General features: G+C 50.1%; 1 protein-coding gene across 2 annotated transcripts in view; it reads right to left on the reverse strand.

Annotated features, from left to right (window-relative positions):
- The window catches only part of LOC144094661 (helix-loop-helix protein 15-like), a 133,993-nt gene that overhangs the window by 44,312 nt on the left and 72,905 nt on the right, over positions 1-16,776 (reverse strand). The window contains exons 2-3 of one of the 2 annotated variants that reach the window (XM_077628585.1): positions 10,972-11,361; positions 9,710-9,862 (exon numbers count right to left, since the gene is read on the reverse strand). In XM_077628585.1, the coding sequence (XP_077484711.1) occupies positions 11,002-11,361 (360 nt within the window). In that variant the 3' untranslated portion in view covers positions 9,710-9,862; positions 10,972-11,001. Of the gene's footprint in view, positions 1-9,709; positions 9,863-9,890; positions 11,362-16,776 lie in introns of those variants that run through there. The other variant, XM_077628584.1, reaches the window with a different exon arrangement.

The following is a 16,776-nucleotide window of genomic DNA, read 5'->3' on the forward strand; positions in this document are numbered from 1 at the left end:
AGAGTCCGCTTAGGTCGAGACTAAAAAATAAACGCCCATGTCTTCTCGTTGGAGAACAAAAATATTAGTAAGGGAGTTAGCTATGAAAATTCGGTTAATAGCTGTTGTTGCGCATACGGAAAATTCCCCGCTGAGGCAAGATAATGCAATTTTTTTTTGTACTTTAAACACCGAGCGTTACGTACGTGGGGAAAAAAAAAATCTAGGGCATTCGATACCTGTATTCCTCATAGGATTTCATCCAGCCCAGTATTATGAGCGAATTCGGACTTACTGTGGGTTCTAGCTAAGCTAAGATGTACTAGCATGTACCTATGCGGAACAACTCATGTTCTTACTACGCATGCGTAGGACACCACGTGGCCTCGGTGTCGAGGCAGCAATTTGGCAACAGACACAAGCTGCCGTATTCGGCATTCCGGTTATGCTAAAGCACTTATAATCATGACATGTCACTGCTAACCTGCAACGCGGCCTAGCCGCACTGATATCGGTATGGAATTTCTCATATGAAGACGTAGGAATACAGACAATTGATTGACGTTCGAGACATGCTCACGCTTTCTGGGCTGTTCGCCTCCCATCTCTCACCCGCTCACTATACTCTCTTGAACCTGCATACAGCTAGAAGCACACTTGGAGCTTGAGAATGTCAATAGAATAACGGCTAGTACACCAGCGACATAGCCGGCATTGCTTCATGTTTATTGCGAAATTTCCGCGGCGGCGCAAGGACGAAGCGGTAGGCCGCTCTGAAGTGGCGCTGTTTGGACAGGCACTGGATCGTGATTTTTCGTCAGCCTCTCTGACAGAACAGCTGCGGATTTCCTTTGTCGCACTCGGCCTCTCTCACTAAACAATCCCAACCTGAATTCAGTCTGGGCTGCCAATCCATCTTTGTGCAGAGACAACTTTCAACCTCACGCAAAAGTGCGAAACAATGAGCCGGAACAAAGGCTCCTATTAACGCTATCGAGTTGAAAGCTCTTCGACAGCTTGACGAGTATAAAACACGTTGACGACTGAACAACTTTTGCAGTAACTGTATCTATAGCATGCCGTTACGCCATGCTATAGCGTTAGTGGCACACGCGTTCAAATAAAGGTTCATGTCAGATCGGTTTGCATGGACAAGAAAGATGCGCAACCTATTTCCGCACCCTGTTGCAATAGGTCAGGCCGTACATGGTAAAGGCGTTCGCCTGTCTATAAGCATCGGAAGGCTCACCGTCAGTACAAAGGGGCTTACATTAAGCCCATGCACGCACGTAGATTTAACCTAACCTAATTTAACCAACGCAGACAGATATAACCACAGTCCCTCCTAACGAGACTGCAGTCATTGTATGAACAACGCTTTTGGCGCGCAACGCTCATCGCGAGAGCAAACAAAGCCTCGCGTTCCACGGCTCGACGTATGTCTACGATTCAAAAGTGCCCCATTGCCGAGGCTGCAGGGGCTGCACGCAATCAGCGACACGAAGACAAGACCGCAGCGCAACGCGCACGGGCGTCCTACGGAAACGTGCCGATATGCTCTGCGTGACAAATTCTCCAAGGCCGGCCGGCGGCGCCGCCGACGCGTTCACACAATGCCGCCGCTAGAAGACTCCCCCCCACCAACTTCCTCCTCACCGTCTCGTTCTCCGTTCTCTCATTGGGAACCAGCTGCGCTCACGGACGCCAGAGTTAAAAGAACGAAGAAAATAAAAGCAAACGACATTGCGTGCGGCGGACACTGCGGCAATTACGCTTCCGGCGGCCGCCTTTTCTGCAGCTCGCCTGCCTCTCTCTTTGCTATGTGTTTTTCGCCAGGAGGCGGGGAGGTACATTTGTCTGCGTACCGAGCCTCGAAAGACTCGTTTGTAAATTGAAAAAAAGGGAACGAGGGAAGAGGATGAAAGAAAGATACAAAGGATACACACTCGGACAAACCAAACCACTACACGGCTCAGGTCGCCTATGGCGTCGCAACCGCAGCGTTAGGTACAGGAGTGGGAGAGAGATATTGTTTCGCGCAGTGGAAAGAGAGCAAAGCAGCAGTGAGCGTTGCGACCCATTTCGATTCCATTGTAATTGTTTGTGTTTCTCTCTCTCTCTCTCTCTCGAACCACGCACGGCTTGCACGCTGACAAAAGACAAACAGCGCCATGCATAGGACACGTAATGGAAGTACGGGACGGTTGTGGTGGGGTGGAGGGGGGAACTGAAGGATTGGTTGTTTGATGTTTTGTGTGTATAGCAGTACCTGTATACACACTGTGAAGCGGGAGCAAGCAGGAGGAGGAGGGAAATAGAGGGAGAGGGCAACCGGATAGCTCTGCTTCACCTCCTCCGTGCAGCGAGCAAATAGACAATTCCGTGCACAACAAGCGTACACGCTCACTCGCGCATGTCGCTTGTACGCCTCTCGCATTAAAAGCGAAGAGCACGCCTGAGTCAACACGGCTTCCGTGCGGTTTCTGATTGCCGTAACTCAATATAGGAGCGTTTGTTTTATGCCGTCTCGCTGTCTTCGGCGACGGGCGATTGTTTTTTGATATCATAGTTTCGAGGTGGGTCCGGACCGTTTATTTGCTCGTTTCATCGCTTCGCGTTGTTTAGCGCGATTGCGATAAGGCCTGCCGGCTAGGATGAGGGCAAGCATGGCGACCGAAGTGGTCGGCATGCGTTAAACGGCTTGCGTTAAACGCGTTAAAGCTTGCGTTAACGGCTTTTGGAGAGCGCTGGGCTGGCTTCAGGCTTTCGCTAAGACGCTGTGCAGCCGTTAGTCGGAGTAATAAAGTTTCGAACAAAACTCGCAAGCCGTTTTATGCGTTCATGCAAATCGACTGTCGAGTTTTCGAGATGTGATGCTGATAATATTAATGACGGTAATTAGGAAAGCAAGGGCGCAGTAACTTACTCACTTGTGATGGACACGTTGAAGACGCTGTGATCTTCGTGTGAAATAACTGTTCACAGAGATAAGTGGCACCACCGCAACTGAGCCAGCTGGGTGCATGGAATAGGGGAGATTGGGAATGCGCCGTGAGGGAACGGGGTCACTATAGGGAGTGAAAGGTGGGAGAAAGAATAAGGAGTGGCTATAGTGGAACCAAGCAAAGGACGCTTTCCTTCTTTTTTTTAGGCGCAAAGCTTTCCAGCCTTTCTAAACACTTCGCAGCTTATCGGAAATGCTACTTTTCGTAATTCACAAACGACGTACTGTGATGCTTATCGCCTCTCGCCTCCATCGAACAGATAAAAAAAAATTCGCAGGGACACCTGATTAGATTACGTGCTGGCAAAGCGATAGCATTTGCCTCTAAATGAAGTGATGTCCATTCCCTCCAGCCAACGGGGGAGTTTTATGACCAACGACGCATTCTGGCTCCACAAGGCTTCTAAGGACATCGCATTAGGAACGTCAGGTGCACGTGCAGCCCGAAAACTATTGTTGCAAGCGAGTGCATAGAAACACGATGTGACCAAGAGAGCGAAGAACAATTACGGCTGGCAAACATCATCAATCTTGTGAGCGCAGCTAGCACCAACGCCGCGAGTGACAGTGCCCCTCCGTTTCTTTTTTTGTTCCGAATCTTTCCTCAGCCATTTTTCCTTCAGAACGAGAGGGAGGGAGGGGGGGGGGGGGCTGACCGAACGTAACGCACTCGCAATGCGGCTTAACTGCGACGTATCTATGACAGTAATTACGCTCTGGTGAAATGCTTCGGAAGGACGTACACTGTTTGTCCACGGCGTACAATTAGCCGCTGTGATTGCTGGTTGCGAGCCGTACCCTGCTGCCCGCTGCTTGAATAAGGACTCGCGCTCGAGCAACGGCAATTACCATCTATATGGTTGTCTGGCCGAATGGGCATTTGACCTCCCAGAAGTCCTTTCTGGACGTAGCGATGCATACATATACGTATTCAGCTCGTTGAAGGAACCGCTAAGCACTCCGCAGTCTATAGAACAAACTGCGGCTAGTTTCTCGGATCAAGAAGCCCTTCAGACAACGGTGTTGGGGAAGGAAATGTACAGTCATGCAGGACCGAAACGCGAACACGCATATGCCGTACTTTTCTATTTTGCGCCGAGATATTCATTTACAGCCACTTTATGAATATGTACTTCGGTAGACCCTTTACCCAGAAACATGAGACAGGCTAGTTATACACTGTAGCTTAAAGTACGCAGGTAAAATATTTTGTTTTGTTAACAGGCGCTGTTCGCGTTTCGTTCCGGCCTGAATGGACAAGTGCGCATAAATGTTTCCGGAATGCGGAAGACATGAAAAAGCTTAGTTGGTGGATAGTCCACGCACGCAGCATTTGACAGCAGGCTGTGGTCTAGTCGTGCCTCCGGGCAGCGAAGAAATTCAACTTGTTTACGTGTTTCGCGTTCCTATAAAGCTTCTGTGGACACCTGTACAGTGTATTTTAAGGTTTTCATTAATTTTCATGCCGAAGCTAACGCGTGGAGGCTCGCAATACTTGATGGCTTGCGTAGTTGGTAGCAAGACCACAGCTGGCGTAATAAGTCGAGAACGACGGAACAATGTCGCTTACTTCAACTGAACATGACTCCCTGTCTCCCAGTCATTACATTCTGTTAGGTGATAATACCATTGGTGTATTCCTATCCACGTTTTCGTTTTATTTATTTATTTATTTATTTATTTGCGTTCTCAGTATTTCCATTATCGAAGCTGATTTTACAACAAGGTACTACAAACGACGCTGAAAAATCCGTTTATCCATATAAACTTTGCAAAGTATTTTAAGCGTTAGCGCAGGTGAAATTATCTCAGAAAATGACCAGCCAAATAAATATGCAAACCAGGCATTCAGAACAGAACACATTGAGAAAGACCCTATATGAATCGCTGAATGGACAAGGAAACATGCACATTTGCCGCGTGGTTCTTACAAAAGCGCATGACAAAGCGAGTTGTTTCGCGAGCAAGCGTGAAATGTGCGAGTCCGCGTTTTGTAGGCACGACGGGGCCAACGTCCGATAATTCGCCATTGTAGTTCAAGCAGCAGCCGGCCCATACGCATTGCAAGCGGTTCTCAACGAGGTCTTTTAGCGGAAAACGAAAACAGCAAAAAGAAGTAACGCCAGACGAATGAGCTCTTATGTCTCTTTGCAACTGGCTTCCAGCACGCGTTAATCCCCGTAATCCGCCAGAAGCTGGCGAGCTGCGTATAAGCCTTGCGCGTTAACGCAGGAATTAAAGCAATGCTTTAGATACCCACGCTTTCACCGGCCTTTCTCCCTTTGTCTTTGCACCTATACGAACTCTTATCGCTAAGCATCCAGGCATTTTTGTTACTCCAGCGCGAAAAGAGAAACGCTAAGGCAGAAGAAAAAGTACGTAAAATAAGCGTGGACACCTTAAACAAATTCTGCATTTTAAGGCTTAGCTTTTTTATTTTTGTATTTCGTTTTCCGCGACAGCAGCGTGCTACACACCCCTTCCACGAATGCCACTGTGCCGTTAACTCTGCCTCCAAAGGTCGCTTGCCCGGCGGCTGCTATGATTACCAAGAATCGCACAACGACACGCGCGGTCTGTCGGTCGTCGGCCGGCTGTATACCAACCCCGCTCGCAGAATAGTTTGCAAAACACGGCTAATTACACGGGACGAGGAAGGGGGAAGCGGCTTTTGCTCGACCTAAGCCTGCTACACAAGCAGGCCGCATTGTATGCAAAGGAGCAACAACACGCGCCCCTTGGCAAGAGCGGCGGATGCCGCTTGAGAACACACACACATCCGAGTCGGGGAGGCAGCACGCAAAACACGCGGAGCGAAGGGGAGGGGGGGGGGGGGGGGGCGGTGCGGAAGGAGGGAAAGCAAGGGGTGTCGGAACGAAAGCGAGCGGCGCGATCAAATTAGCAAACAGGAACAGGCAGCGCATGCAGCAGCAGCAGGAAGCCGGGGGAAAGAGCCATCGGCCGCAGCTCTCCAAGAACTCGCACGGGACCGGCCGCCCCTGGGTCCAGAATAAAGTCGCTGCCCAACCCGGGCAACCGTCCAAGAGTCACTGAGCTACGTGCAGACCGAGATGCTGTCGTCCCTGCCCCGAGAAACGGTTTGGGATCCCGCTGGGTGCAACGGGCTTCTCTTCGCTAGCTGACGACGGCTCTGCAGGGGTGGGGGCGCTTTCCATGTCCGGGCCGCGGCTGCGTGTGTCTGAGGGATGATTGGCTCAGACCAAAGTCACGTGGGTTCGAAAACCATCCAAATGTGTTGCAGGAAAGCTCGACTAGGTTTTTGGTCCGGGGCTTTTACTTGGCGGGGTACTGTACTTATTTCTTTTTCGGTTTAGAATCAAAATTGAACAAGCTGATTTAGTTGCTCGTATACTGGCTTGCTGGGGATGACGTACGACTGGCGGAAAATAATAGACGGCGCTCAAGTAATCCTCAAAAGAATTTTGGTTGTTGTTAATTAGAGTTTGCACAGGACATAGCAGAGCAATCCTGAAAGTATTGTCAAGGAGCACACTGATCATTGGAGATGAACGTACTAACCAGAAATTCAAGAGAAATGGACAAGCTACGGCAACAACCGCCATATCGGCTTCTGTACCAAAAAGGCGACGGAGCTTGATGACCTGTCTAGCGTAAATGAATATTATATGTTCGAGATGATATGTAGACTGACCCGACGGTTGAGATATCAGATAACTATCGCAGATATGAAAAGTTGGCGCGAACTATAACAACTGTACGATTACCGCACCTTTCTGCGCAGTCCCAGTGTTGAATTCCCAGGAACACATCGATTATTACTACGACGGCTGGCACACACCGATTCTAAGCGTTCATATAAACACTTTGTGCTGCGCACAGTGCTATGTACAAGGCGTATAGCAAGCACCTAGTGCGTACAGGAAATTACCACGCCGAACGCGCTGAACGACATGAATGATTTTCCCAGCACCTGCGTACCTCGCGCTAAAGCCATGCTGACCCACGTTACATGTGGCATTAGATATTCCATTAGCGCAAGTAATCAATGCAGTGGTGCATCAGTAAAGGTAGCAGCCGTGCTCGAAATGAACGTCGCCGGATATAAAAGGAAAATAAGAGGCTCCCAGACTTCTCCGAGGTGTGATAGTAGTACTGAAAAAGAGTGCCTAGTGAAAAGCCAGGCCACGTACAACCACTCTCTTTGTTCGAAACGGTCAAATTTCGATGGAGGCGAAGTTAAATAAGCCCGTGTGCTGTGCGATGTCAGCGAACGTTAAAGAACCCCAGGTGGTCGAAATTTCCGGAGCCCTCCACTACGGCGTCCCTCATAGCCAGAGTCGCTTTGGGACGTTAAACACCGATAAACTATAAACCATCTTTGTTCGTAAGTCGTATAGAGAGTCTCCTAACAACGGTTCGCTCCAGTCATTACAACGTGAAACGCTAAAAATTCGTGGATACGAATTCACACAAACAGCGCGAAAACTCGCCAAGGGAGGCAAGCTTCTCTGCACGCCATTGGATTGAAGATGGCGGCCGGTGCCGAGGTCTCTTCGCGCTCCCGTTTACCGCTGCTTTGGCAGCGTGATTCCCAACCCCGGCTCTCTTTTCCGCTTCCCTTCCTCCATTGCCCTCGCGCGCGCACACACAAGCGGTTGCCAGTTGAGACAGACAGGACGAAATGCCGCGCATTCTTAGGCAGATGCGGCGGGCGTTCCAAAATACGACACACGTCTCGTCGGGTATGTGTTTCGACAGCGAGCCGCAACTGCTCCTCCCTTCGAGACACGCCCCCCCCCCCCCCCCTCCCCCCCCCCCCCCCTCCCACCGCGCATGTCTCTCGTGCGCTGGGAGCAGCGCCGCGGTCGCGTTCTCTTTTCTTAGCAATCGAGCGAAGCGCGTTGAGCTGCGGGTGTCGAACAGAGGAAACATGGGGGGGGGGGGGGGGGGGGGGGGGGGGGAAAGTAATGGCTCGAACGAGTGAGTCGGCGACGCGCCACACATTTCCTAGAAGCTGACACAAAGAGGAGCAAGCCGAACACAGAGGAAAGGAGCTGTCACGCAGCGGAGCAGCAAGGAGACAAAAAGGGACAGCTAGCGTGAAACTTTGCTGCACTCGACACACCAAGAGCCTAGTTAGTTTCAGAATTGGGATCTTTGCTTTCGTGCTTCGTTCGAAGAGGCCGTTGAGGAATTCGCACGCCTCGTTTGGGACGCGGTCGGACGGAATTCGTAAAGCAGTGCTTGCTTAAAGCAGGCAAAAAAAAAAAAAACAAACTATGCGCACGTTGTACAATGAGACAGTGAATCATGAGCTCCTCGATTTAACGCAACACGTCGTAAACACGCGCTTTTGCAGCTTAATGCGCAGGCGCTGCATTAATTTATATTCCAGTTGCTGGATTGCTCTGCGCTTGGTTGCACTTATTTCAAAGTCGCAATGACGTGTACAACTGCTCACAACGCGAGGTACTTTGTTTCTTCTTGTTGCGTTTGACGCCGAGCAAAAGCAGCTTGAGCGTCGGCACAAGGAAGACGCGGGAAGGAAGATGAATGCAGCAGGTTTCTTATTTGCAGTTTTCAGTAGCCAACGGACATCAAATCGAAAAGAAGCAGCTAAATATTCGCTGCATCCCTGTAACTGATACGTTCCTCTATTTATAATAACCACTATCTCCATCACCATCCTAACTACGTTTACTGCAGGACAAAGGCCTCTACCATGGAGCTCCAGTTAACCCTGTCCTGCGCCAGCTGCTGCAGCCACCTCATCCCTGCAAACGGTAATACTCCTATATGGGAGTAAAAAGGAAGTAATCTTTCCACTAGAGGCCACTTTACTCCCACTTTTACTTCTTTACGTTTAGAGTGCAATCTCATCCACCTCCCTGACTGCCGATTCCTGCTACGCTTGCCTTTCCCTGGAGCCCATTCCGTTATTTTAAGTGACCATAGATTACCTTGCCTTCTCATTACAGGTGACCGAAACGACGTCAATGTTGCCACCTGAGCTAACTTTATGCGATGGGATTGCATCACATTATCGCGAACAAGAAAATACAAATAGAAATAAAATAAAGCCCGCCAAAAGCCACACGCAAGCACGTATCCAAAAACAAACAGAAGGTGCCCATAAAATTACCGGCATACACAAACAAGTTGTCTAACTTGACGTACATGTCTTTCTCATCTATATTCGCCCAAACTAATAGACATCGCTATATTTTCTCTTTCTCACTTCATTTTAACATTCGAGGAAATCTTCAAATTCTTTTGAAATTTAAGCATGCACACGAACCACTGAACTGATTCGTGCAATACTAAGGGGGCCAAATACTGCCGCCATCGGCAAGAAGCGGGCTGCTGCTGGCTGAAAACTAAAGGTGTTTATAAAGAAAAAGCTCTTTAGGCTGCGTTACCATCTCATGTGTACACCTTGGGTCAAATGTTTTTCAGACCGTTTTGTTCTTCAGTTGCGGGGTGAGGAGCTTATGGTAAAGCTCTGAATATCTGCAGCGCGCTGTCGTCCTCACTTTCAAAACTTTCGGCCTTTAAGGTAGGGGCGCCTTACTGGCTTCACTATGCGGCTCAAATGCAAATCATGTGGCCCGAAGACTTTTGAACAAGGCTGTACCTATTTTAAGTCAGCCGGAACATCACCCGGCGGAGGCGCGCGAAAAAGCAGTTCATCAGCGAGAGGTAAAAATCGCAAAAATGGGAATGGACGCAATTAAATTGACTCACGAGATAATGCGCCTGTGTTTCCGATGTCTTGATGGCGTCTTCGGACCGGCATGACACGAAGAGCCTTCCTTCTGCCTGCGGCCGACTTTCTTCCTTTGACAAGTAGATTAAAAGAACCACCAGGAACATGGAATGCCCATGCAGCCTGAATTCCTGTGTACAAGACGGAAGGATTCTAGTCGTGACACATACAGTCGAGGTTGAGCGAGCGTTGTGCGCAGGTATCATTTCTCACTGTTAACACCCGAACAGCTAAAGAAATCTGTGGTGGACTTTAGTTAAAAGGCTACAAAGTAATATCGGAACAGTGTGGACATCTCCGACCACACCCGTCCGAAACGACAATGATATAGCCAACAGCTATTCTTACTCTCAGGAATGTGAGGAGTTTATTGGGAATGGAATAGCATTCAGAGAAAAGCCCGAGTTGCAGCCACGGTAATACTTGTATGGTTCTAGCTGACAGATAACGCGTACGAACCACTTTATTTGCTACTTAGTCACTCAAAATCAGAAAGCACCCACAAGTACGTGACTCAACCGCATTTCTTCACTCTCGTCATTCACCCCTGACACATTTCAAGCCAGGAGTGGACTTGCTACTAACAATTGAAGCTGTCGGCTTGCTTTGGAGGAGTTATTACGAACTTTAATTTACTGCATGATTCTACCGGCAAAATAATGAACGTTCAAGTCTTAAATCTCCTTGTGCAGACGGAAGTAGACCACAGGCCCTTCCCGACACAACTACAAGCAATTCTGGCTAACGGGACACTGCACCGATATGCCATGGCTGCATTGTAAACTTCAGTGTTGCATAAGCGGGAGGTGTCGATCATCGTTAGCAAGATCAAGGAGAGGTCAGCTGATAGTTTAAACGCCTAGGTGGGACTACACCGACATCTATGGATTTGAAACCGCCTGCACGCATCGAGTCTGCCGACGCCACTTTTTCGTCAGGTACAACCAAGAGGTACATATACTATATGACATGGCTGCATGATAAGAAGAACAGCTTTTTCCTTTGTCTAAGCTAAAAGGAGACTCGCGCTAGGCAATCAAAACAGGTGCCACAACGAAACTGGGCTCTTCAGCATAAAAGCTACTATAGCCTCTCGGAGTCTACACACACCGCCGAAACTGGGCTCCATAGCATCGAGACCCTCATCAAGCCAACGTCACTAGTCCTAAGGGGCGTTGTCGACGGGGCCCCATTCCAGGCAACGAAACCTTTGGACACTTGGCACGTATAGTTAGCTGACTGCAGCATATATACAGATGGGACCGACGGCTCAGACGTCGAGCACGTGGTTGAGGTACGAGATGTAGCAGATGGCCAGGCGCAGGATCTCGATCTTGGACAGCTTCTTGTCGGGCGGCAACGTGGGCAGCAGCCTGCGCAGCTGGGCGAACGCCACGTTGAAGGCCTCGACGCGGATGCGCTCGCGGGTGGCGTGCGCCAGCCGGTACTTCTGGGTGGCCCTGCGTCGGCGGCGCCGGTCCTCGCGGCTCAGCGACGCCAGTGCCTGGTGGCCCTCGGGGCAGCCGGGACTCGCCGAGCCGCAGCACCGCCGGTTGGGACACGGCTGCTGGGCGCACACGAACATGGCCCCCGCCACGCGGCGAAGCAGCCGCGGCTCCGGCCCACCTCCCTGCGCAAAGGACGCATGAATGGACAGAGTCAAGACAGATGGCGTTCACGTGACGTCACAAGCGCAATGACGGTGAACCACACATCCACTGTGTAGGCCAGAGCAGGTGGTAATAAACGGATTAAGGAAACGCGCAGCTTCTTGCTGTGAGCCCCTTTCAACAGCATGGCTTGTAACGTAACGTGGCCTGGCCTGGCCTGTAACACGGCCTTGACTGCAACGTGGTCTGGCCTGCAACATGGCCCGGAATGCAACATGGCCTGGCCTGCAACATGGCCCGGACTGCAACATGGCCTGGCATGCAACATGGCCCGGACTGCAACATGACCTGGCCTGCAACATGGCCTGCCCTGTAACGGACCCTGTAACGTCTGTGCAGGCCATCTAAAGAATATGAACCCATGTCCGTGGTGTTACTTACGAGGGCAGTGTGAAACTAACAGCCCACCTCTGAAATTTTGAGCTATAAGGACTCCGGCAATAATAAAGGATTTCATCATTATCATTAAATTAACATATTCTTGGCGGGATAGTTGGTGCACTGCTTGCATACGCGGCAAGGCAGGCTATACAGGTTCCTGCAAGTTAGTTGCTGATACAAGTGAACTGTCTTAAACACGAGCTCGAAACCTTCCTGTTAAGTGGGCAAACATGCGCACTTCACCGGAGCAGCTTGTAGGTATACAAACATGATGTTCTGGTTAAAGACTTCGGGTAGGTACCGTGGCTTCATAACACCGGTCTTGGCGTCCGTTTAAAGACGGTTCATTTGTATTTCTCTTTCTTCACAGAAGTTTAAAGTCTCGTACATTTCTTCTACTGTGCGTGCCACATATTTTCTCGGCCACTTTGTGTTCACACATAGTGTCAGGTTGAGTTCGCTGGCCCTATAAAACGAAGGCAGCACGAGTATACTCCTGACAGCCGGAAAAGGCATGTGTTATCGGTGTGTGATAGCCCTTTAATCAGCCCCACAGTGCGTATTGTGACTTGCTCTGCACACCTTCTATGCGCTTAACTATCACACTACATGCATGTTACTACCATAGTTATTTAACCACAAACACTTATAAAAGTGCGAATAATTTGACCCCAGCATTGTTTCTTGTGTTGTAAGCGTGTCAATCCCAACATGATGGTGTAATGGGCGATTAAAAAAATGACTGAAGGATTTATTTCGAACTAGTGTATGTGCAATATGATAGGGCCTTTCGTTTTTGCACCCAGTTTTGGAACCGAGGCGTCAAAACACTGGTGCCGGCAACTGGAATCAATGAATAAAGTATGTACCTACGCTGACGAAGTCTTGCTCCAAGTACCTCTTGTGTTTAAAATGGTCGAAAAGTCGCTATGTTGAATTAATGTTTTCGGAGTGTGCAAAGGCAGGTTGGCCTGACAAGGACACGGTAGCATGGAGGAAGAAAAAATTCAATGTCACGTGATAGTAACGCGAGGTATACACAGCATACTAAAAGCTTCCGAATTAGTCGATCGTGGTCCCTCTGCCAGACAGCATGAATCGGAAATTGTCCCTCAGGAGTCATTTAGCGCTCCTGTTTCAGTTTGAGACAACAAAACCCAGTGGCTTATTCTTTGAAGCTGCACACATATGCTAATAATATCAACCACCAGCCACTTTTCTCACCATGAACAGTAGTCAACAGAGGTTCGCATCTTTTGAATTTAACAGCGGTGACTGCATCGGGTACATTATCCGAAGAAATGGTGTCTTTGGACGTTGCAACCTAAGATTTGTAGTCCAATTCTCTGCCGCTAAATCTGTCTGCTGCAGAACGAATTAGACGGACAGAACGAGAGGAAAAAGAAAGACGCCAAGGAGAAAGAAAGCACGCAATAGCGCAGCTATAGCAGGATGATACTTTAAAAAATATCATTTGGTAACAATGGGCTATTGTTCGCGGCGCCCTGAATTACTCCGCTGACCAATCCCAACAATAAACGAAATAAGCTTTTTGATGTTTGACTGTATCAAACAAATCAGCGGCATCAGAACTCTCGAGCATATAATTTCGTCTGATGGTTAGCTTCTTGTTTGGGCAACAGGAAAATCTTGAACAGCGGCCAACTTTTTTTTGTCTAGGTGGAATACAGCGTGGCGGTCACTGCAGAATAAAACCCCTTGATTCAGAGGACTTTAGACGCAAAGTGCCCGCAGCGCCTCTCAGCGACCCCTTCAAGAAACGCAGGGCATGGACAAACGGAAAGGAGAGCAGAAAGCAGGGGCACCACATCATTTCGCTCTTGCGACCTCGACTGAGGACAATTCCCTCCAATGTTTGGTCTCAGTAAAAAGTGCTTTTAAGGCTCTTTTTGGCTGTGTTGATGTTTGTCTGTCAGCAAAATACTAAGTAATTGCCGAGAAAATTAGATTACATGTTAAAACTCAATTCAAACTCATGACTTCAGCACCAAAATGACTCCGTGATCCCAGGCTTTAAATGGCGGTGTTGCATAGCTTCTGGGATCTGCATTGCAGTGTGCTTGTGAAATCGTCCAGTGATAGTGTATGATTTTTTTGGTGATGGTGTATCTGTATTTGATTTTTCGGCTATTTCTCGCACAATTCGAAGACCGCGCTTCGGATGTGTGAGCACAGCTACGTCCGTCAAATTGCGTCACACCGTGGCGCACGTGCCACGTGACCTCTGTCCCGCCCGCGCCACCCGGGCTGCGCTGCTGATGACTGCTCCTGCCTAGGCGGGGAAGAGAAGGTCACGTGGCGCGTACGCCGCGGATTGACTTTCACTAGTGGGTGTGACTCTGCGCGCAACTTTCTAATCGCGCGAGAAATGGCCAAAATTTGCTGAGCCACAGCGCCAAGGGTAATCGCGTTTTTGAAATCCTAATACAGATAACCCTGTTACTAATGGTCAGCTCCAAATGTTTAATTGTAATCGTATCCGTAATTTAATCTAATTGTGTCTGTAATAGTGAAACAGTAATCAATATGACTTAGTTAATCAGCTTACAAGTTAACATGATTCACTTGTTTTCTGACGACCGCCAACACTGGTATTACTGTGCCGAAAAAGCCATCTCTCTGTGAAAAAAAAATCCTGCTTTTAAAGTTTAGTGGCGGGCTTCCCTGAAGCGCCTGCTATGGTCCCTTATGGTAACGGACTGGATACCAAGAGATGGCAAGCGTAGCAGGGAGCGGCAGAAAGTCAGATGGGTGGATGAGACTACAGGAACTTCGCGAGGATAAGGTGGCCGCAGCTAGCACAGGATAGTGTTAACTGGGGAGATACTGTAGAGGAATTTGTCCCGCAGTGGGGATGTTAAGCTCATGACAATTCTGAGGAAATCCACGCTAAATACTAAGAAGGTCTAGAGCCACATGCCAGTGTCCTGTGTGGTCCTTTATAGCGTGTTACCCGTATTCGCGTGGTCAAGGTAGGTCTGATTCTGGTTTCTTTGCTGGTGGGTGGGCATCTTGGGTATCTGCAGGGTGAGGCGGGGTAGGGAGGGCGATACAGCCACCGCTGTCACTTCTGCGCGGGAGAGGCTGCCAATTTCTTCGAATGAGTAGCGTGCATATTTCCGAGACAAATCTAAATATTCTTTTTATATCATCTGGGTTTGCGCGACAAACATGTGATATTTATGAGCCGTTTAACGTGTTCAAATAAACAGCAGCGTTTTTATATTCAACTATGCTAAGGCAAGCTATGGTCTGCAGTCGGCAGAGTTGGACAAACTAAATTGATTCTCGGGAGGGAGGGGCCGTAAAAGACCGTTAATGGTTTTTTTTGTTGATACGAATTGTTTCGTAGTAATAACTTTCACAACCGAAACATTTCTCTGCCCTGCTTACATAAGGGTCCGCTAACCATATGCAGGAGCCGAGACCCGGGTAATTGGCCACTGATCAAGAAGAAATGCGTGCAACCGTTGCGAACAACACTATGCAAGCATCAGAGGCGAGCGGCAAACAGCGCCCGCTGAGAGGCACAATCACACGCACGCGCGAGCGGCTTCCAATGGACGTTTTGTCTTCACGCACGACGTACACGAGTAGCGGGGCACGTGACCCAACCAACCGGTGTGGCTGTCGCGCGCAAAACAGCAGGAACAGAATAGCAGAAGAAAACAAAGAAGAAATGTCGAAAGCTGTCACGCCTGGCGCTGAAGCACGCGTCGGTGGCGGCGTCGCTTTAGCGCCTCGCAGATGCGTATAAGCTGTCTAAAGCCGAGTCGGCCGACCCACTACACCGCTTCGTTCAACCCATCCACCCCTCCCCCTGCCCCCCTTCCCCACCAGGCTTATTTGAAGCCATCCTCCCCACTTCCCCGTGCCACTGTCGACGAGGCGGAAAAAACCAGCAGGCCGCCAAAGCCGCCCTCAAAGCGGGCGACATTAAGTGAATAGCGGCGCTACTTCAGAAACACGTCATGCGGCGGTAACAAGCCACCACGCGCGCCGCCTCTTTCGTCGCGTCTTCGTTTCGTCTGTCGGGCAGCATCGCTGTCTGCCGCCGCGCATGCTCGGACGGAGAGTGCGTGGCAGACGGGAAAGAGATCGGCTCTGCTACCGCTGCTGGTGCAAGTGCCAGCGAAGGCGTGGGCGACGTCGAACGAGCCGAGAAGCAAAAGGAGGAGGAGGAGGCGGTCCGAATTTAAGCCTAAACGCAAACGTTTGCCCCGCGCCCCATAAAAAGCCCATTTATATCCCCGAGGTCGCCGCGGTCTTGCGCCTGCCATCCAGAGCGAGCAACCGAGAGCTCGCGCGCCAGCAGCGTGCTAGCGGCGCCACCCCTCGGGCGATCGAGCAAGCGTCGCTTCGTCAGGGCGGTAAGACAAAAGCGTGGAGGGGCATTCCCCAACCCCGGTTTGTCCCTAGGGGCTTCGGAGCCCACCAGACGAGCTCACGACGAGCCGAGCCGGGATAAAGAGGGGCCGCGTTCGGGAAAAGCCGACTACGCTCGTGCGGAACCACTCCATCTTCAATGGGGATTAGGGCTGTTGAACCTGATTTCCCGCGGCTACGCCTGCGAACGGGAGAAGCCCATTCTTCCTCCCTCTCCTGGCACCTATTTTCCCTTGTTCGCCGAGGCTCTCTCTCTCTCGCTTTTCCCTAGGCCTCGTGCCTTCCCATTTTCCTTCATTTCGTCCCCCTTTTCCCCAAAGAGCTCTGTTGGCGCGGCTGTTGTGGCTCTTCCGATCAATTTGGCCAAATTGAATCAAGCGGCTTTGGCGGGAAAACTTTCTCCGGCCCCACGCTGGTGGCGGAGATGTACACAGTGGACCCCGAGGGGACAGCGAGGTTGGGGGTGGGGATGCCTCCGTCCCCATCTGCCCGCACGTGTGAGCGACAGTGATCCTTTTCTTCGTGCCCATGCTCAGACACCTCCGGTCGTTCTATCCCTCGTCTCCCGGGCCCTGTTATCTTGTCCA

Source organism: Amblyomma americanum, chromosome 6, assembly GCF_052857255.1.
Source record: "Amblyomma americanum isolate KBUSLIRL-KWMA chromosome 6, ASM5285725v1, whole genome shotgun sequence".
Classification (NCBI taxonomy): Eukaryota; Metazoa; Arthropoda; class Arachnida; order Ixodida; family Ixodidae; genus Amblyomma; species Amblyomma americanum.